The sequence below is a fragment of the Brienomyrus brachyistius genome, chromosome 22, assembly GCF_023856365.1.
Source record: "Brienomyrus brachyistius isolate T26 chromosome 22, BBRACH_0.4, whole genome shotgun sequence".
Classification (NCBI taxonomy): Eukaryota; Metazoa; Chordata; class Actinopteri; order Osteoglossiformes; family Mormyridae; genus Brienomyrus; species Brienomyrus brachyistius.
The window spans coordinates 11,179,271-11,200,370 of record NC_064554.1 but is presented as its reverse complement, the minus strand read 5'-3'; the positions used below and the strand labels follow the sequence as shown (position 1 = coordinate 11,200,370).

Sequence of the window (21,100 nt, the reverse complement as noted above, 5' to 3'; positions counted from 1 at the left end):
CCTAGTAAAACTGTGTGGTAGCCAACCTAGCGGCCATCTTCCCTGCCTCCTTCTATCTTGTCCTCCATTCTGCCATCTGCGGGGAGTAAAAAGTGAGATACGAGGTCGGGGGAGGCAGCTGATGGATCAGGGGCTGATGGAGGGGTCTGTCGCCGGTCAGTGCTGTGGCTTCTCGCTCTCTCTTGCTCTCTCTCTCTTTCTCTCTCTCTCTCTCTCTCCGTCTCTCCGTTCACTTCCCACGTATCTGTCAGCCATTTTCAGGCCTCGTTTGGGCTGTGGCCAAGTGCTCTTCACACAAGCCCTTGAAAAACAGGCTGTAATGCTGGCTGATTGTGCATCACCCTGCCCCGTGTGTCTGCTGCAGAGAAGCCGATGCATACCGCGCTCCAGCTGAACAGCCGGGGTGCCCATGTGGGCGGGGCTACTCAGACAGGAAGTGCAGATGGAGGCCAGCACAGGAATGATGCTGCTCGCTGAGAAAGTTTAGTTTGGGGGCGGGACTTAGTGTTGCTCGGTAGATTGAGCCGCCAGGCCATCCCACCCTCACCCATACGGAAATCGATAAATATGCAGCAGATGCAGAAGCAGAAGCCCACATGTGGGCTCGCATGAGCACACTGGTACGCAAGTACCAGTACGCCCCGTGTCTGTCTCCCAGGAGGCACCCTGCCTGATTCTGTTTCCATGACAACAAGCATAACTTGTCTTGCGGAATGGCACATCTTCGATCTGGGAGCGGGCGGGCACCGTACTGTTAGCATGCGCCGTCCGCACTGGCGCCGAAGCGCAGTGCCGTAATTGGAGCTTTGAATGTGCGGCTGACACTCCGCACCGGGAGGGCACTAAATCCGTCACGCTGCAATAAACAGCTGGAGCACCCTGGTCCCGCCACAGCCGTACGAGGAGCACCCAGCCACGTCCTACATCCTCGGCACGGAAAACTGCCTTTCTGCCACAAATTGCCAAAATATATATCTTTGTTCCATCAGCTGGCTTAACATCATGTGAGAGGGGCCGTCGCTGAATTCACCCCCCCCCCCCCACGATCTTTCCCAAGGTGATTCCTGATGCCTCGATGTGCCGACAGGTTCCTTCAGGGTGGATCTGTTCCCGAAGCCCCACGGTGACCCCCGGGCCAAAGCAAATGATCATTATTGCATCACTGCCGCAGTGATGCCTCAGCAGACACTGTAATGAACGCATTATCCAGTGATGTTTAAAATCACAATCCCATGATGCAGCAGAGTGTTACCCACGGCGATGGTGAAACCTGCCCCATGTGAGATGCTGACTGGCGAGACACCACCGTGATACCACGGGGTAGGGGTAGAGGGCGACATTCATCTGAAATTGCTAATCCCAGAAACATTTCAGGGTGGCTGTGGGTGCCGCCCCCACCAGGAACCACAGAGCGGGGTGGGTCCTGTAGTATTCGGGCTCTGATACAGCCACTGGCTCTTCGTATAGCCGAAACGTATCATCCAGACACAACAGAAATTGGTTTTTGAATAGCGAGTGATGGGAAAGGACTTGAGATGAAAGCTAGAGCCTGTGAAGTTTAGCGAGCCGTCCTGGGGGGGGGCATGGGGGCTCTGCTGAGGAAGCATAACAGGAAGTGGGAGATGAGCAGTGGCTCAGGATACGTGCGCACGTTTAATGAGGTTTAAGCTCGTTGTTAATTACACAAAATGTCCCGTTGGGAGCGAGCGAGCCTAGGCAGAGCTGCGTCAGGGTGTAAGCATTAGCGCGTAAATGGCAGGGGCTGTTACCATGACAGCTGGCTGTGAATTTCCATCATTATTCATGGTGATTTTAAGGTGATGGGCCATAATTCATACAAAGCAGCCAATCATGTCGTTAGCCAATGATATGCTTTGAATCTGTGAGTGACAGGGGAGTGGCACTCTAGGGATCAATCAACTTTCAGCCCCGCCCCTGTACACGCCCCTGCCTTAGACCTTTCTTTCTCTGAAGGTAATTAAAAGTGGAGCACTGGCTGAGTTCTGCTCCTGCTGCCTGTGCAGTGCTGCCTTCTTGGCCACCTCTGGACAGGGCCCAGTCCAACTCTGTTGCTAATGTGAGCGCAGCGCCTTTGCTGAAGGCCTCTGAGGTGCTGCTTCAAGGTGAAGTCAGGCTGAGCATGTCAGAGCAGAGCAAAGCAGAGAGTCTTCCTGACAGTGACCGGTGGTGGGGAGGAGCACACTCGCACATCAGGAGTGTTTACTCTGGGGGGGGGGGGGGGGGGGGGGGGTAGGAGGGGCGGGCAGTGTGATATCTCACGCTGTCAGATTGATTAATTCCCTCTAGCAGTTGAACTTGCTACTCTATAATTGTAAAGGTGAGTGAGCGGGGAGCTGTCAGATTGCAGTGAACAGGGTGAGTGGACATACTCCGAGAAAGGAGCTCTGGCTTAGTGAAGCAGGACGCCTGTACATCACACACAGACAGAAGTGAACATTGTCTGCAACTTGCTCTGTGTATTAATGTGCACATTTGCATTCTGGAGGGGGGGCTGCTCATGCTAGCAGCATAATCAATGTATTAATATAACCGTGCAAATAAACCCTCTTGACCCACCTCAAGCACACAGGGAATATTTGAGCAAATGTTTAATCTTTCATGCAGGGAGATGCACAGAAACACTTTCCAAGATGATTGCCGGGAATTAGGAAGTTATTGCGGACTCATTTTCCAAACGGTTAGGCAGTAAAGGGTCGCAGAGGAGCCTGGAGCTGGGAAACATGCTGGACGGGGGGCCAGTCTATCAGGGCAGCCAGCCCTGGAGGAGTGAGGTGACAGGAATTACTGTAGGTGTGTGTGGGTATGTGAGCCTCACATGGTGTGCGTGGGTATGTGAGCCTCACATGGTGTGTGGGTATGTGAGCCTCACATGGTGTGTGTGGGTATGTGAGCCTCACATGGTGTGTGTGGGTATGTGAGCCTCACATTGTGTGTGGGTATGTGAGCCTCACATGGTGTGTGGGTATGTGAGCCTCACATGGTGTGTGTGGGTATGTGAGCCTCACATTGTGTGTGGGTATGTGAGCCTCACATGGTGTGTGGGTATGTGAGCCTCACATGGTGTGCGGGTATGTGAGCCTCACATGGTGTGTGGGTATGTGAGCCTCACATGGTGTGTGTGGGTATATGAGCCTCACATGGTGTGTGGGTATGTGAGCTTCACATGGTGTGTGGGTATGTGTGTGGGAGAGCATGCCCCTGTGGTGCTCCCTGCAGGTAATAAGGGTCATTCTTAGATCACCTGTTATCGCTCTCCAGGAGAGGCGGCTGCTTTATGCCCTGCCATCCCGTTAGCATGTCGGGCATGGAGGCAAGGGGCCCCCTACTGTGCCAGGCTTCCCCCCCGCCATGCCCAGCTGTCCCATCCTCTGCCACGCAGCCGCCCTCCTGCCTACTGACCACACTCTACCTTAATGCCTCTTTTCAGCGAGAGGATAACATCTATCTTAGCAGACAATCCTTCATCTTCAAGCCCACGGCGTCACCTTAATTAAATATTCCCATTGCCTGTCTCCCCAGTAACGAGCTCATGGGCAGAATGCCAGGATGTTCATGTTTGGTACTCCACAGGAGGGGGGCGGGAATATTACTTCAAATGGACACCCCCCCCCCCACCCCCCACCCCAAGTGCACTACCCCTCATTGACTATCAAAGATGAAAAATGACTGTAGTGTGGTGCAGCAGTTGACAGTGAGCTTGTTTGACAGCCGTTCTGGGTTCACGCACATCAGGTGCATGGAAGTAACTGTACTTATTTATGCTTTCGGTGCCAGATGCCAGTTGATTTGCAGTCAGGGTCACATCTAACACGTGACATGTGATGTGTGACCGCCTGCGTCCATCTCCGGTCATGAGAAGAAGAGCCGTTCTGATGTATGCCGTGAGAGTTTCCGACAGGTCAGGTGTGACGTTGTGCTCTTAGACTAGGCGTGGTGTTTGGGGACTGCCAGTGGAAAGGGAGAGGGCCTCTCCACTGACCCAAACCTGTCTCAGTGCACCACTGAGCGAAGGTCACCCTCCCTCACACCTGCAAGGAAGGAGCCTTCTAGTGTGGATACAATTCACAGCAGGAAAGGTTACTCAGAGGGCAGCGTGCCTCACACCACCACGGTGTCCAAATTCATCCTTCTAAGCCTGTATTCAAAGACTAAACGCATCACAGCAGTGAGACCAGGCTGTCCCCTTTCAAAGTCTCCTTCAAATGCAGTCTAGAAATCCGTCCTTCTTTTGCCAAATTGTGAAGGGTCCACCTGATGGATCCTTTGTAACCCAACGTATTCCAAGATTTATTGTGTGGAGGTAAAGTGGGTTATAGGAGCGGCACTTTGTGACTTAAAGGTAAGGGCAGGTGAAGCAAATAGGAAATTATCCGTAGGCCAGACCATCCCAATAGACACTTTCTGTTTGACCTTCGAAGGAGGGAGCTAACATAGGCTACACTTTCACAGACTGCGTCCTTTGAAGGATGCAGCCACTGAATTTGGACACAGCCCACATGTTAGGTGAGAGACACCAGGCAGGGGCATGCCCTTTTTGCCAAGGCCCACCCAATCAAATAGTTGCTGTTTTGGCAACAAGTCTGCTATTATTAGGCATATTCCCACCACAGAACCATTTTATGGAACTAGGAACTTTGTTGTGTTCCCTGCACAGAAACTCTAAGTGTAGTTTCTCTCAGACAGTTCCAGAATCCTTTTTAGTTCCTACTTTTCGCTTTTTCGAAAACGATCTACTGGGGGAGGCGCTTACAGCCATAGCTTGCTGATTGGTTGATACTTACAGTGATAGCTTACTTATTGGTTAGTGTTTCTAGCAATAGCTTATTGATTGGTTGCCACTTACAGCGATAGCTTGCTGATTGGTTGGTACTTACAGCGATAGCTTGCTGATTGGTTGGTACTTACAGTGATAGCTTGCTTATTGGTTGGTGCTTACAGCAACAGCTTGCTGATTGGTTGGCGCTTACAGTGATAGCTTGCTGTTGGTTGACCTCAAGCACCGGGCTAACTTGGAAGTACTGGGAAAAGAGATATAAACAGTCAAGAAAAATGAGCAAATGGAATTAATTTTTCTATGTCAGTTATATTTAATGCATTAATATATACCTTTTTGCTGGAAAATTCGATCAATAACTTTTGTCTAATATTGCTAGTGCCAGTGGTGAAACTTGTCACCACTTAGCAGAATAACTCTGCACTGATTTTTACTCTGTGGAAAATTAAAGGTTGGTCGTTCCCTGCCTTGTGCACATAGTCTCTGTGATGGGCTCCGCACTCCCCATGACCCTGAATAGGATAGGTGGTTATAGAACATGGATTGAAGGATTAATATGATTCCAGGAAGACATCAAATGCAGGCCCAAAATTGTTGTCTTTTTCACAGTAGTCTGTGAGACTATCAGAGCACACAGATGGTTACTTTGCCGAGTTTGATTTCTGTGCTTCACAGTGTCTGTGGACTAGATGGGGAAGATGGTGGTGCAGGAGGTAGCGCTATCATTCAGCAACTGGAGGGTTGTAGGTTCAAGTCCTGGCTCCTCCTGACCCCATCAAAGTGTCCTTGAGCAAGACGCTGAACCCCAAATTGCTCCCGGTGAGCAGGTTGGCACCTTGCATGGCGGCCTCTGCCACCGGTGTATGAATGTGTGTATGAATGGGTGAATGTGAGGCATAAAATGTAAAGCGCTTTGAGTTACTCGTAGGAGTAGAAAAGCGCTATATAAATGCAGACCATTTACTATGGCTGTACGTTGCAGATTAATTATATAACATAGCTTAGCTTTGCTGCTTAATACTCTTTACAGTTGCTGTGTGTAAAGTTCTTTTCGTCGTCCCTACACCTGCTGCGAAGTGCTTGTTCAGATTCTGTATAAAATGTCGTGTTGCAGAAACTAAACAGAGCGGATTGGTTTGATTTTAATGGCCGCTGAAGGATGTCAGTATGGTGACACAGCATGCAGAGGCACAGCGGAACTCCTTGGCGTCGGTGATGTAGAGTAAATGGTACTGAGCTGTACTGGATTGTGTGGCCCCACCCACTTTTATTCTGGCCCTGCAGTTTCATTTCTGGCTGCACCACTGGTGACCGTATCGAAGATACCACCGTGTTATACAGCTACAGGAAAATAAACTGGATGGGTCCTAAAGCATTTTGATGTAAGAATATAGGTGATGTGAGTGACAGAACAGACTGGAAAAGCACTGGGGGCCATCACAAAATGGGTGTGGCCATGGGTGTGGGCGGAGCCTCTGCCCGAATGTGTCACACACCCTGGGCATCGTGCTCATTCTCCAGGCTGGCTGCCCGCTGACAGTCATTACACACCTCAGTCAGTAGATCACCGCCACACAGTGCAGTTAGAGCGAGCGTCGCCCGCTTGACTTATTATCACTGCCACTGCATCCTGATTGATTTGTCTTTTTTTTTTTCTGGACGCCTGGTCAACTTGTGTCACACCACGTGGGATCACGGCCCATCTTCCCTGCCTGCAGTGCTCAAGAGAGACCCCCCCCCCCCCCCCTGCCGAAAGTCCACAGGGACCTCTGATTTCCTGCCATCGCAGGTCTTAATTACTCCACTAAAGCAATTATCCCGCAATCCCTCACATGGTCTGCTTAGCGCCCCCCCTCCCTCCCACTTAGCGGACGGCTAATTGGAACATGACTGGAAGAGCCCCCCGGGACCCACCTACGCAGACGGCATGCTGACCCCCTCCCTAATTCACTCTGTGTGCCCTGCCCCGCAGTGTTTCCTGCACCAGTCGGTTCCCTGCGACCACGACGCATCTGATGCGTTTTGAAGGATACTGCACATGTGCATTATGGGAAATGCGTCAGTCCCTCAGCGTCGAGGAAGACTCGAGCGGCACATTTTCTGTGGGTCCCCAGTGTCCCGATGAGACTGTCCATCTGAGACCCAAGGACAGGCTGGCCATTTCAACCAGTACTATGCTTTCCTCTGGGTGGCGCTGACTTCGAAAGGGTGGTGGGGGTTGTTCCTGCTTTTTCTGCTTACTGGAACACTCCATCAGGGCCGCACCCATTAATGGTTACGCGTCCCTTGGGTATAAGATAATGTCCCCAGAGGATGGGGTGAAAACGACCCAGATTCAGAGCCCACTCTCTGTGTGAGCGGCCCTTAGGACGCCCCCAGAAAGGAGCGCTCTAAATATGTCCAAACATATTAATTACCCCACAAGGCGGAGGTGGGGTGAGCGCGGGAGCAGGGAGATGCCGGGGGTGACAGGGGCAACCAAGGTGCCCCGTACCCTGCCTGCTTCGAGGGCTCCACTCCAGCTGCGAGCCATTTATCTCCCAAGGGCCGGGGGCTCAGCCTGGTCCATCCATCACTTACAGTGTCCAGGGGCAGCTGCTGATTACTGTGGCCACTGGGGAGATTTATACAGAAACCTGTCTATTCTCTGTAGAAGAAGGGATGTATTTGTTTTGGGGGGGGGGAGAGGGCTGGATAAGGATTTGCAGAGCGTGGGGTAACAAGCTCAACTTAACCCTGTGTTTATGTAAAATGTGTAATCACTGCACAGGCCAGCTGATTAACGAACGAGCTGATTGATTAATGGTTTCACGAGGAGCTGTGGGTGTAGCCCCCATTGAGCAGTGTGAGAATGTCCCTGTGAGATCCAGGCTTCTTCCTTGACCGGCCGCCCGCCACGTGGTTCGAGCGCATCAGCATCATGGTGATCCTGCTGAACTGCGTCACCCTGGGCATGTACCAGCCCTGCGAGAACATCGACTGCTCCTCCGACCGCTGCCAGGTCCTGCAGGCAAGTGTCCCCACCTGCTCAAACCCTCCATCTCCCTCCATCACTGCACCTTTTGTTCTCTTGCTCGAAGTCACAAAACGTTTCGCTGTGTCTTTCCTTCTTTCGTGTCCCTGTCATCCCTCCGCTTTTCATCCTCGCAGCCTCTCTCAGAGCCTCCCTCTGTCTCCGGCGATGAGATGTCGCTGTAAATATTGATTATGAACTGTTCATGCAAGCAGTGTCTGTTCATGGCTTCCGTCCCGCCCTAGATGTCCTGTCCCCCTGCCGAATCTCCCATTACTGGATCCGGTTCTGCTTAATCCTCTGCCAATGTGTAAATCTGTTTGCTGAGCTGTTTCGTTCTTAAGCAAGGGAATTTGCATCAGGGGCATCCAGTGGTGGGAATGCTGACTGGACAGGATCCAGCCGCTGAGAAAATCTCCACACCATCCATAGGCATTTAATTGGCAGCAGCCTCGATCCCCCGCCGGCGTGGGAGGCGGGAGGCCGAGGGTGTGTGCGAGCCTGTCCCCCCCGTATAGCCTGACAGTAAACACACACGTGGTCCCGTCATCCTTTTTTAAGCTCGCTCCTCATCTCGTGACGGCTGTGCCAGGGCCGCTGACCCCACAGCGTTTAGATTTGTAGGTCTTGCCCCCCCCCCGGGATGTTTAAAATCGCTGTGAAGGGTTGGCAGTGCTCTCATGCAGAAAGGCCCCCATTCCAGAAAGCTCTTCACTTCTGTTAGAGAGACACAGAAGGATTCCAACAAGCTGACCCCCACCCCTGCTCTGCTCGGCGGGTGAGGGATCGTCCCCATGTCATGTGATCCTCTGGGCACAGGCAGCATCGCCCCCACACCAGAAAGGCCACCAGAGAAGTCTCTTACTCTGTACTGTAGATCTCCATCCATTCATCCATCCATCCATCCGTCCGTCCGCTCCTCCACAGTAAATCTGGCCAACCTGGGTGGGGCGGTGGCACACACAATACATTTTGCTGCCCACCCCTCCCCAGGAAAAAGCCTGGTTTGCTGGGTGGCCAGTGCAGCCCACACACCAGCAAAGGAGGTTCAGAGGGCAGTTTGAAAACAGCAAATCACTGACCAGACAGACTGCTTCTCTTAATTCACCTCCTAATGTACAGAGTGTCTTCCTTTAAAGCAGGTTTTATTCTTGCCCAAAGATGTAAGACACTGTCAGGAAGGATAGCAGTGAGACGTCACATTCCAGCCTGTGATGGCAGCGCTTTTCAGAAGAGAGAGAGAGAGAGAGCTGGGATTAATACACCACCATTAACGATACCAGGAAACACTCGGCTCAGCTAAATTCTTCGTTTCCAGGAGCCCGATTTCAAAGGGATCTTTCCCCCTTGACCTCAGACCAGTCGGTTCACTGACCAGCCCGTTGTCAAGGCAGCTGTAGCCATGGGGAACACTGATTTGTTCTTAAGGCCTGGGCGTGGTTTGCCGGTGCAGAGTACGCACTAGGCAGCCCGCTAATAAAACAGGCACATCTCTGCGTAATTATGGGCCGGTGGCCACTGACCTGTCCTTCTCCCTGGCCGCAGGCTTTCGACGCCTTCATCTACATCTTCTTCGCACTGGAGATGGTGATAAAGATGGTGGCGCTCGGGATCTTCGGCCAGCGCTGCTACCTGGGGGACACGTGGAACAGACTGGACTTCTTCATCGTCATGGCAGGGTGAGAGATGACGAGAGAAGCCTCCCAGGCAGGGCGTCGTATCGCTAGCTGTCAGAAAGGCCCTCCTGACATTTTGCTTTGTTTTTTTTTGTTGTTGTCGTTTTGCCTCCTGATTGCATCTTTCCCCTCATCTTTGAGCTCTGTAGATATCCAGCAGTGACTTACAGAGGTGGAGCAAGCGTCTGCCGCTAAGCTCTAAACATACGTCACGCTTTAGTGTTGCTAATGTCACTGACATCTAGCAGCCCCACAAACATGAACCATACACTGGGAATGACTTCCCTGCACTCCTGATTCCCTATTTAATGCGGTATTTTTATGGTGGCTTTGGGGTTTGTTTTCTGCAACATTTCGAAGGCGTTGTTGTGAATCAGATCGTAGTTGATTGCAATTACATTATTGATGAATATGGAATTATTTAAGATAAGTGGGGTTCAGTGTTTTGCAAGGAGTCAGGCATCCTTCAAACCGTGTAACGGAGCGTTAGAGACATTTGGGAAGCACAGTCATCAGGTGGATCTGGTCCACTGAGGACCATCTGCATGGGATGAGCCGTGGTGTAGAGCTTTATGGTGATGAGTGTTGGCTGCACTGACTGAGGATACAATAGACATCCAGAAATAACCACAGAAATTTGCACAGTAGCTGGGCAGGGTCTCATCCCGCTGCTGTCATGGCGACCTGGCCCCCATTACAAAGACTTAATTATGCATGCAGCAGTGGCCTGTGCTCCAGAAGCCCATGCATCAGCAACCCACGCTCCAGTGGCCTGTGCCCCAGTGCCCCATCCTCCAGTGGCCTGTGCCCCAGTGCCCCATACTCCAGCAGCCCACAGTCCGGTGCCCCTTGCTCCAGTGGCCCATGCATCAGTGACCCACGCTCCAGTGCCCCGTCCTCCAGCGGCCCACGCTCTAGTGCCCCATACACAGCAGCCTGCACTCCAGTGCCCCTTGCTCCAGCGGCCCATGCATCAGTGACCCACGCTTCAGTGCCCAGTGCTCAAGCAGCCCGCACTCCAGTGCCCCGTCCTCCAGCGGCCTACGCTACAGTGCCCCGTACACAGCAGCCTGCACTCCAGTGCCCCTTGCTCCAGCGGCCCATGCTCTAGTGCCCCATACACAGCAGCCCATAGTCCAGCACCCCATGCTCCAGTGGGCTGTGCTTTAGTGCCCATTACACAGCAACCCACGCTACAGTGCCCTGTGCTCCAGCGGCCCGCGCTCCAGTACCCCGTCCTCCAGCGGCCCACACTCTAGTGCCCTGTACACAGCAGCCCGCACTCCAGTGACCCTCACTCCAGAAGCCCATGCATCAGCGACCCACGCTTCAGTGCCCCATGCTTCAGCAGCCTGCGCTTCAGTGCCCCGTACTTCAGCAGCCTGCGCTCCAGTGCCCCGTGCTCCGGCAGTCCGCACTCCAGTGCCCCGTCCTCCAGCGGCCCACGCGCCAGTGCCCCGTACACAGCAGCCTGCACTCCAGTGCCTCTTGCTCCAGCGGCCCACGCTCCAGCAGCCCATGCATCAGTGACCCACGCTCCAGTGCCCTGTGCCCCAGTGGTCCGCGCTCCAGTGCCCCTGCTCCAGCAGCCCACGCTCCAGCAGCCCATGCATCAGTGACCCACGCTCCAGTGCCCTGTGCCCCAGTGGTCCGCGCTCCAGTGCCCCTGCTCCAGCAGCCCACGCTCCAGCAGCCCATGCATCAGTGACCCACACTTCAGTGCCCCATGTTCCAGCAGCCTGTGCTCCAGTGCCCCGTACTCTTGCAGCCCGCACTCCAGTGCACCGTCCTCCAGCGGCCCACGCTCTAGTGCCCCATACACAGCAGTCCACAGTCCAGCGCCCCATGCTCCAATGGGCTGTGCTCTAGTGCCCAGTACACAGCGACCCACGCTAAAGTGCCCTGTGCTCCAGCGGCCCGCGCTCCAGTGACCCAGACTCCAGCAGCCCGCATTCCAGTGTCCCGTGCTCCAGCTGCCCACGCTCCAGTGCCCCGTACACAAGAACCCATAGTCCAGTGCCCCTTGCTCCAGTGGCCCATGCTCAAGTGGCCGGTACACAGCGGCCCATGCTCCAGCACCCCATACCCCAGCGGCCTGCACACTAGCAGCCTGTACACTAACTGTACTACGTTCCAGTGCCCCATATTAAGCGGCCCACACTCCAGTGGCCCATGCTCCACCGGCCCTTGCGCCAGCAGTCCGTGCACCAGCGGCCAGTGTTCTGACAGCAGCTATCAACCTGGAACAGGGCTGCCTCCCCCTTCATTTTTCACAAAGTCATGGAAGGAAGGTTCATTACCAGCAGAACCTGCCCGGGATCAGGTGGCAGAGTCTGGTTGGAAACGAGGCCCTTTAGCGCATCCTCCCTGTCCTGGTCCCCTTCTTACTGTGTGCTCCCCAGCCACGCTTGCCGAAGATGGTTTCTAACGGATCTATAGAAAGTTCCAGAACTCCCAGCAACAGTCGGCGTCCCTCTCAATCCTGGCGGCCTGCTACCCGCAGCCAGCTGTCGCCTCCGTTTCAGGAAAGCAGACTTGGAAGGAGAACTGAGCAGGAGCAGGCGGCCGCCTTGGATCACCAGAACGTCGGGCAGGTGTGCGGCATGAAAAGGGATCCAGGAGCAAATGCGGTCGCTAATAACCGGAAGGCCGGCATTTCAGAGCAGACACGGGCCGCCCCGCCTCGTCCGGTGCTCCGAGAATGAGGAGCAAGCCTGCAGGCAGATGTTAACAGCAATTAGCCGAGCTGCAGGAGTGGGAGCAAGCAAAGAGTACGCTAGAATATGCTAAAAAAAAACCCGCTGGAGGGAGAGGCGGCTGCATTTTCTCTCTGTGACAGAAAAATCAGTGTACGGCTTTTCTGCAAGAAGAGGCACAGAGTCTGAGCACCAGGCCGGGAAAATTAGCCACCTTAATCAAAGAATTATCACAGCAGAAAGGCGTTTATCTTAATGAGTGCTTATTCCGCAGCTCTCCAGATTGCCTCTTGGCTTCGCGTGCGCTGTGCGTCTCCTTGCGCGTGTGTCCTTGTGTGTGCGTAACTGCTTGCCTTCAGGAAATATTTGCCAACCCTATTTCTGGCTTCCAGGAGTCATTATATTACAAATTGAAAACTATTTGCACAAGAGGATGATTGATTGAAAGGTTTGACCCCCCCTCAATTGCTGCTAAAATCATGGCTAGCTGAAGTCTGCCTCGCCTTCTGTGCCAGCAATGTTCAGCTGCGGCGATCTCTGCATGGTGTTTTATAGAAATTTCCAGGTCCTGTAAGGGAGGGTTGCTAAGCGATGGTGCCTCACGGCGACAGACATTCGGGTTTCATACTCTGGGGTGCAGTGTCACTGTTTGTGCACACTTACGCACATTTGCATGAGAAAGCCCTATAAATAATGAACGACACGCCCGGCGAATGACTCGCGGCGCCCTGAGTCTTTTTGCCTCTCAGTGTCCCCATCTCCCTGGGGGGCACGTTGAATGTGGCTTTGCGATATTCAGTCCGCCTGTTTGAGTCAGTCTTAACAAATGCCCTAATAGCACATATCGCATGCACACAGGAAGCAGGCAACTCCCAGGACAGCTACTGTAACTATCGACGATGCATCTCAGAAGGCAGAGGTGGGATCAGCGCTCCAGCCTCCCTCTCGGTCATGTGACCGGCAGGTCTCTGCTGTGTGCTCTGCCCTCGTAGCCAGGCTAGAGGGTGAGATGATGGGGGAATTTAGCTTGGGGGAGGGCTAACAAGGCTCATCTCAAAGACCTTTGGCCCCTGGGCTTATTGTTACCATGGAGATGGAGGGGGACTAGGTCTTGAGCACAAGTTGGGCCCCGTTTTGGGTATGCAGCCGGCGAAGCGCATTCACGTGGCTGGCAGGGGAGGATCGGGGTGCCTTCGTTCAGAGGGATGCAAGACGGGGTCACCAGCTGGCCGGCCCGCGTCTCTCTGCTGGACTTTCACCCCCAGGTTGGCTGCACATGGCACATTATGGGTCGAATCTGAGACGTGGGTTGGGGAGGGGGGCTTATGAAGCTGCATTAAGACCCCATAACCGTCTGCAGTGAGCTCTGCACAGGGGATGGAGGCTTCCTAGGATTTATTGGACCCTAAACCAAGTTTACAACTGTTGCAGGCATCTTTTCAAACCTACCAGTATCTGAATGCAAGGTGCCGGCTCAGATAAAATGAAAAAAAAAAACAGTGACTCGAATAGGCAGTGAGAGTGAGGTCATTGTTCCTGCTTGACAAGGTGTCCCTATAACAGGGATAGCTGGGGACAGGGTGCGGGTGTCACTGCGTCTGCCGCTGTGTATGTTAGTGAAGGCTCATCCTTGGGGGGCCAGTGCGGGTTAATCCCCTCACAGTGCCGTCTGTGAGTACAGAACCCACTCCCCTCTCCCCGTATGTATTCTGCTCCCTCTCCTCCCGTTGATTTGACACGGATCAACACCCCATCGTGATGAGGCAAGCTTTAGAAGACAGAGCCGTGTCCTCTGCATGCCTCATGCACCCCAGGGAAGTTGCAGCGCCCCCCCTCCTGAAGGCAGAGTGGGAAGACAGAAAGGAGAGATTGTAACAATGGTCATGGGAAGGGAACTAATTATCGCGATGGACAATGTGGTTGTTTGTAGTCCAGAGGGGGCACTCTTCTTACCATTCTGGCCCTCTTCATCCTCCATAACCCACCAAATCACGCTAGACTGAAAGCTACACTCGCTGCGTGCCCTAGCTCAGAGCGACAAACACGCAACATAGGGAACTTGCTGACAGGCACATGGCTGACAGGCATATGGATGACGGGCACACACCTGAAGGGCTCATGGTTGAGAGGCACACAGCTGACAGGCACGTGACTGGCAGGCAAACGGCTGATGGGCACACGGCTGACAAGTATGTGACTGACAAGTACACAGCTGATAGGCACACGGCTGACAGGCACACAGCTGACAGGTATGCGGCTGACAGGCGCACAGCTGACAGGCACACGGCTGATAGGTATGCGACTGACAGGCACACAGCTGTCAGGCACACAGCTGATATGTATGCGGCTGACAGGCACTCAGCTGACAGGCATGCGACTGACAGGCATGTGGCTGACAGGCACGCGGCTGACAGGTATGCGGCTGATGGGCACACGGTTTACAGGCACGCGGTGTGTCCTCTCACTGGGGGTCATACCCAGGGACACCTCTGCTGCAGCTCTGCCTTGAATCGAGCCTGGCTGCCTGCTGCAGTGTATGGTCAGTTGGGGCGACTGTCATGCATTTTGAAGGCTCTGTGTAGCCCAGTCCTCCCAGAGAAGAGAGTGAGAGTGAGCATGGTCCGGCAGCCTGGCAGGCGGCGTTAGGGGCTAATGTTGCAGCAACTGCGCACCTTCATGCCTGTCTGCCTTTGAGTTACTGTGCTTGTATGTGTGTGTGTGTGTGTGTGTGTGTGTGTGTGTATGCCTGTCTGTGTTTCTGTGTGTAAGTGTACAGTATGTGTGTGTGTCAGTGAGTTTTCTGTTTACTGGTTAGTTAGCGTGTGTCAGTGAGCTTTCGGTTTACTGGTTCGTTAGCGTGTGTCAGTGAGCTTTCTGTGTATAGTTTTGTTTTTTTGTTAATCTGTATCATCCAGGTTTCTGTTTTGGGGTCTGTGCCTCAGAAGGCTTTGTGGTGGTTTGCTGTTTGTGCGCGGATTCATATTTATTTATATATGTACGCACATTTACACGGAGCTGCTCCTTATGCATAATGATCATTCCGAAAATGCTATTTTTCCTTTCGGAATTCCAATGAGGCCCCGTCGTGTAATTTTCTTTGAAGGCTAAAGTGCCAGAACTGGTTTCTCTGAGCAGAGTTCAGAAGACGTGACATTTACACTGACTTTGAGACAGTTCTCTCGATTAAGTGCTGAAGGAAAGTGCTGTGGGATATTTTTGGGTTAGTGTGCGTCGCTTGCCTGCTTCTCCCGCAAAAGGACACCTGTGCAGTTTCAGGTGGGCTCGGGCTCGGCCGTCTGCCACTTGCAGTGGATGCTGCCGTAACCGTCGGGTTTCTGACACATTTTAGGAGCTGGACAGCCTGCTAGTCTTTTTCAAATTATCTTGTAAATCTGAATGCGGCATTCCAATAAGGAAACAGAATCAACACACACAAAAAAACAGTCGTAACAAATTAAAGTTTTGTGAGGAAATTATTGGCTTGGAAACTAAGGCTTTTTGCAAATTAAAAAGTGAAATTATCTCACAAATAAAACATCCATCTTCCCACTACCTATCCAGGGGGGTTGTGGGGGGTAATGGAACAAGGCAGGGGACGGTATGCCAGTCCATACCATGGTACAGGGCAGGGGACGCCCCGGACGGTATGCCGGTCCGTACCATGGTACAGGGCAGGGGACGCCCCGGACGGTATGCCGGTCCGTACCATGGTACAGGGCAGGGGACGCCCCGGACGGTATGCCGGTCCGTACCATGGTACAGGGCAGGGGACGCCCCGGACGGTATGCCGGTCCGTACCATGGTACAGGGCAGGGGACGCCCCGGACGGTATGCCGGTCCGTACCATGGTACAGGGCAGGGGACGCCCCGGACGGTATGCCGGTTCGTACCATGGTACAGGGCAGGGGACGCCCCGGACGGTATGCCGGTCCGTACCATGGTACAGGGCAGGGGATGCCCTGGACGGTATGCCAGTCCACCAAGAAAATCACAGACAACGGCCAGTTAGCCTGACTAGAGAAACCCACATGACACAGGAATAACACACAATCTGCACGCACACGTAAGTGCAGAACAAAGGTGGGATTCAAACCCCTACTCTGTGGGTGCTGAGCTATAGTGCCACCTATAGGAATCGTTTAGCGGTAACATTGATTAATGACCTTACATTAGTCTGAAGAGAAGCGCAGAGCCCGACCTGTCTTGGTGAGTAGCACCATGTGCAGCTCCTGTCGCGCGCAGTCCACTCGCGTAAGCGAGTGCCATCGTGCACACGTAGCGTCCGCAGGGGTAATTTCTAATACTGGCCGCAGAGGGAGGGTATGTGGGGCAGTGCTGAAAGCTTCCCCTGAGGAGATGAGCTAGCGGAGTGTTTTACACAGAGCTCTGCGGGCAGAGAAGCAGAGCTGGCTGGCGGCTTTAAGAGGAAATCGCCATCTCACCGGCTCACTTCTCACACTCACGCTCTGCAGATCACTCCTGCCTCCCTGCTGCAGGGTTGAGACCTTAATGGGGCCCTAGCAACAGACAGCAGCATACATCTTAATTCAGTCACAGACTGAGTTATCAGTTTAACATGACCGGTGTCTTCAGTGCTGGACTAGGGGCACCTTCCACACTGATGTAGGACCAGAAACGTCTCAGGGAGATTGAGATTTCTCCAGATTTTATGCAATTTCACCAGAACGGGGTACATTGCTGGGTCAGTGCGACGCCCATAGAGCTCAGAGAGGGGAGGGCAAGGCTGAGGGCTCTGGGTGACACACTTTAAGGAGCACATGCCGGATTCAGATCTCAGCCACCACGTCTTTTGAACTGGCAGCCTCACACTGAACATGCCGTTGCATTTTAAATGTACCTGACTCCTGTTTCTCCGTTTCTACGCTGGTATGAGAAGATAGATGAGATTTCGCATGAATACTAAAGGATTGGCTATGCTCTAGCTGAGATCATGCGTATCAGATTCTTTCTGTCTCTCTGTGACGATGCCGCACGTGCCGGAGTCTGAGCAGCGATTTTCTGCAGATCATGATTCATGACGCATGTGTCTTCTGTAGATTAAGTGTGTTTTCTCTCCGTGTGTCTCCCTGGAGTGGCTGTGTGCTTCAGCTCTCACCTCCTTTCTCTCCTCGGCAGGATGGTGGAGTATTCGTTGGACCTTCAGAACATCAACCTGTCTGCCATCAGGACCGTGCGGGTGCTCCGGCCGCTCAAAGCCATCAACCGTGTCCCCAGTGAGTCTCCGCCACCCCCCTCCCCCCCCCATCCTCAGCCTGGTACTCTGTCCTTCCATTGAGCTCTGAAACTACGCCGCACTGGCTTGTCACCGAGCTACAACCTAATCTGGTGTCATTCACCCCCCCCCCCCTCCCTCCCACAACTAAAATCACATCTTCCCCAGGGATGACAGCTTAAAACCCAGAGGACAGTTCAAAGCCATTACCAGTTAAAATGTTCCAGACAGCTAAATACCTCTCAGAGTTATATTAAAGTGAGACAGAGCTGATTCTACGCTCTTTGGTCCGCTCCTGGTACAGTACAAACAGGTCCATTTACATGTGCATGCAGTTCCTGCTATAGCTTGGCACCCCACCCTGGGTTACTGCCTGCCTCTGGGCTCCCGCGACCCTGCATAGGACAAGCAGGGCACTGCTAGAGATTTTGGGCCCCATGAAAGCATACAGTATCGGGTCCCAAACCCAGTCCAATCTAAATTCTCCAAATGTTTTAGGCCCCCCCTCGTTAGCTTCCTCCCCCCCTAACGGTACCCCTGGATCATCGGCCCTGTCTAACTGGTGCATTAGGATGCTAGTTACACAACCACACTCAGTCACAGAAGACTAAACAATAGAGACAGTGCAGAATAGCACAGATAGTCCAAACACTACAAAACAGTGCAAATAGCAGACAACAGAAGCGTACCTAGAAATTTTTGGCCCCTTGTCAAAATATGGCCTTGCGCCCCACCCAGTTTTATGCATTCAGGGGACCCTGTCAAGTGCTGGGCTGCCTCCACCCCTTTGATGTGCCTCCTACACAATATGCCAATGAAGTATTGGCATGTGCTTAACCATGAACGACTCTGCATCGTTTCACCCTAAAAAGTGGCTTGTAAATTCCACGCCTGTCCTGTCATCTCGTGTTTGGTTTCCAGTCGGGGTACGGGAACCATGCCACAGTACACGCATGTTTCCGGCCTGGAGTCAGCCGACGTCAGTGCATCCCAGGTGGCCATGGCACGCCAGCAATGCTCTCTCTGCCTTTCGTCCTGCCTTTCGTCCGATCAATTTCCTCCACAGCCACATGCCCCCTGGTGGGAATCGACGGTGTTGACATTTCCAGCATGTACTCGAAACCACCGGCGGTTTCTCTCGGTGGAGCCGCTCGATATCTGTCTGCGGGAGATGTGGGGCATTCACGGTCGTCCTGCGGTCAAAGCGACCGCCGCACCAGGCCCTTCATCACCAGGGTGGAGTCGCAGCTCTCTGTCATTATCCAGAACTCAGAATGGTGTGCAGTAACACGGCCCAGAACCAATCCACTTTCTGTTATTTAATTCCGTTATGTCTGATCAGCACTGACACTAGGTGTTTCCGATGGGGAGCACCGACGAATATTTGTCAGTGCTCCATTTCCGATGCGGAGCACCTGTGAGTGTTTGTTAGCGCTCTGTTTCGGACGCGGAGCACCTCCGAGTGTTTGTGAGTGCTCTGTTTCCGACGCTGAGCACCTCCGAGTGTTTGTGAGTACTCTGTTTTTGACGCTGATCACCTCCGAGTCTTTGTGAGTGCTGTTTCCGACGCTGAGCACCTCCGAGTGTTTGTGAGTGCTCCGTTTCCGACGCTGAGCACCTCCGAGTGTTTGTTAGCGCTCTGTTTCCGACGCTGAGCACCTCCGAGTGTTTGTTAGCGCTCCGTTTCCGACGCGGAGCACCTCCGAGTTTTTGTGCGCGCTCCGTTTCCGACGCGGAGCACCTCCGAGTGTTTGTGAGCGCTCCGTTTCCGACGCGGAGCACCTCCGAGTGTTTTTGCGCGCTCCGTTTCCGACGCGGAGCACCTCCGAGTGTTTGTGAGCGCTCCGTTTCCGACGTGGAGCACCTCCAAGTGTTTGTGAGCGCTCCGTTTCCGACGTGGAGCACCTCCGAGTGTTTGTGAGCGCTCCGTTTCCGACGTGGAGCACCTCCGAGTGTTTGTGAGTGCTCCGTTTCCGACGTGGAGCACCTCCGAGTGTTTGTGAGCGCTCCGTTTCTGACGTGGAGCACCTGCGAGTGTTTGTTAGCGCTCCGTTTCCGACGTGGAGCACCTCTGAGTGTTTGTTAGCGCTCCGTTTCCGACGTGGAGCACCTGTGAGTGTTTGTTAGCGCTCCGTTTCCGACGTGGAGCACCTGCGAGTGTTTGTTAGTGCTCTGTTTCCGACGTGGAGCACCTGCGAGTGTTTGTTAGCGCTCCGTTTCCAACGCGGAGCACCTCCGAGTGTTTGTTAGCGCTCCATTTCTGACACTGAGCACCTGTGAGTGTTTCTTAGCGCTCCATTTCGGACGCGGAGCACCTCCGAGTGTTTGTTAGCGCTCCATTTCGGACGCGGAGCACCTCCGAGTGTTTGTGAGTGCTCTGTTTCCAACGCTGATCACCTCAGAGTGTTTGTGAGTGCTCCGTTTACGACGCTGATCACCTCAGAGTGTTTCTGAGTGCTCCGTTTCCGACGCTGAGCACTTCCGAGTGTTCGTGAGTGCTCTGTTTTTGACGCTGATCACCTCCGAGTCTTTGTGAGTGCTGTTTCCGACGCTGTGCACCTCCGAGTGTTTGTGAGTGCTCTGTTTCCGACGCTGAGCACCTCCGAGTGTTTGTGAGTGCTCTGTTTCCGACGCTGAGCACCTCCGAGTGTTTGTGAGTGCTCTGTTTCCGACGCTGATCACCTCCGAGTGTTTGTGAGTGCTGTTTCCGACGCTGAGCACCTCCGAGTGTTTGTGAGTGCTCTGTTTCCAATGCTGAGCACCTCCGAGTGTTTGTGAGTGCTCTGTTTACGACGCTGATCACCTCCGAGTGTTTCTGAGTGCTCTGTTTCCGACACTGAGCACCTCAGAGTGTTTCTGAGTTCTCTGTTTCCGACACTGAGCACCTCAGAGTGTTTGTGAGTGCTCTGTTTCTGACGCTGAGCACCTCCGAGTGTTTATGAGTGCTCTGTTTCCGACGCTGAGCACCTCAGAGTGTTTGTGAGTGCTGTTTCCAACGCTGAGCACCTCCGAGTGTTTGTGAGTGCTCTGTTTACGATGCTGATCACCTCAGAGTGTTTCTGAGTGCTCCGTTTCCGACGTTGAGCATGTCGGAGTATTTTTGACCTCTCCGTTTCCAACACTGAGCGAGGTGCTCAGTATTTTTTTTCAAGTATTTTTGAGCGCTCCATTTCCGGTGCATCCCCGTGTATTGGCCTGCCTGTTGAGAACTGGCTGGACACTGCTTGACTCCTGTGCTGAGAACGCTGTGCACACGCTGAGACACAGTGAACAAAAGGAGATTAAATATTTAAGAGGGAGCCAGAGAGCAGGAGTCAGACTGAATAGTGACCGGGAGGCAGGTTTGGGGCTTGGGGATGGGAGTAGCCACCAGTGGAGCGGGGCGATGCACTGGGAGGTTCAATGAGAGGCCAGGTCTTCATAGTGCATGAGAGGCTGAGGCCAGCAGAGCGAGAGAATAGATGGAGGAGATGAAGCAGGCGAGCAGGCGGGGAGGAGAAAGAGAGAGAGAGAGCAACGTAGTTCATACCCACTGCTGGGCTTTGGCCAATGACAGCTCTGCTCCTTCATCTTCTGCTTATATGACATGGAGGCACTGCACCCCCCCAGGCTCCAACACATCCCCCCCCCCCACACGCTCCCATGATTTGATTTTCAGAAATTCAATTTCAATTAACTGCTCCTTCT

The 21,100-nt window shown here is 53.4% G+C and overlaps 1 protein-coding gene across 5 annotated transcripts in view; it reads left to right on the top strand.

Moving 5' to 3' along the window:
- LOC125718524 (voltage-dependent T-type calcium channel subunit alpha-1I-like) overlaps window positions 1-21,100 on the top strand; it is a 99,330-nt gene that overhangs the window by 33,037 nt on the left and 45,193 nt on the right. For all 5 annotated transcript variants that reach the window (XM_048992431.1, XM_048992428.1, XM_048992430.1 and 2 more), the window contains exons 3-5: window positions 7,694-7,805; window positions 9,354-9,487; window positions 17,317-17,414. In XM_048992431.1, the coding sequence (XP_048848388.1) occupies window positions 7,694-7,805; window positions 9,354-9,487; window positions 17,317-17,414 (344 nt within the window). The remainder of the gene's footprint in view (window positions 1-7,693; window positions 7,806-9,353; window positions 9,488-17,316; window positions 17,415-21,100) is intronic.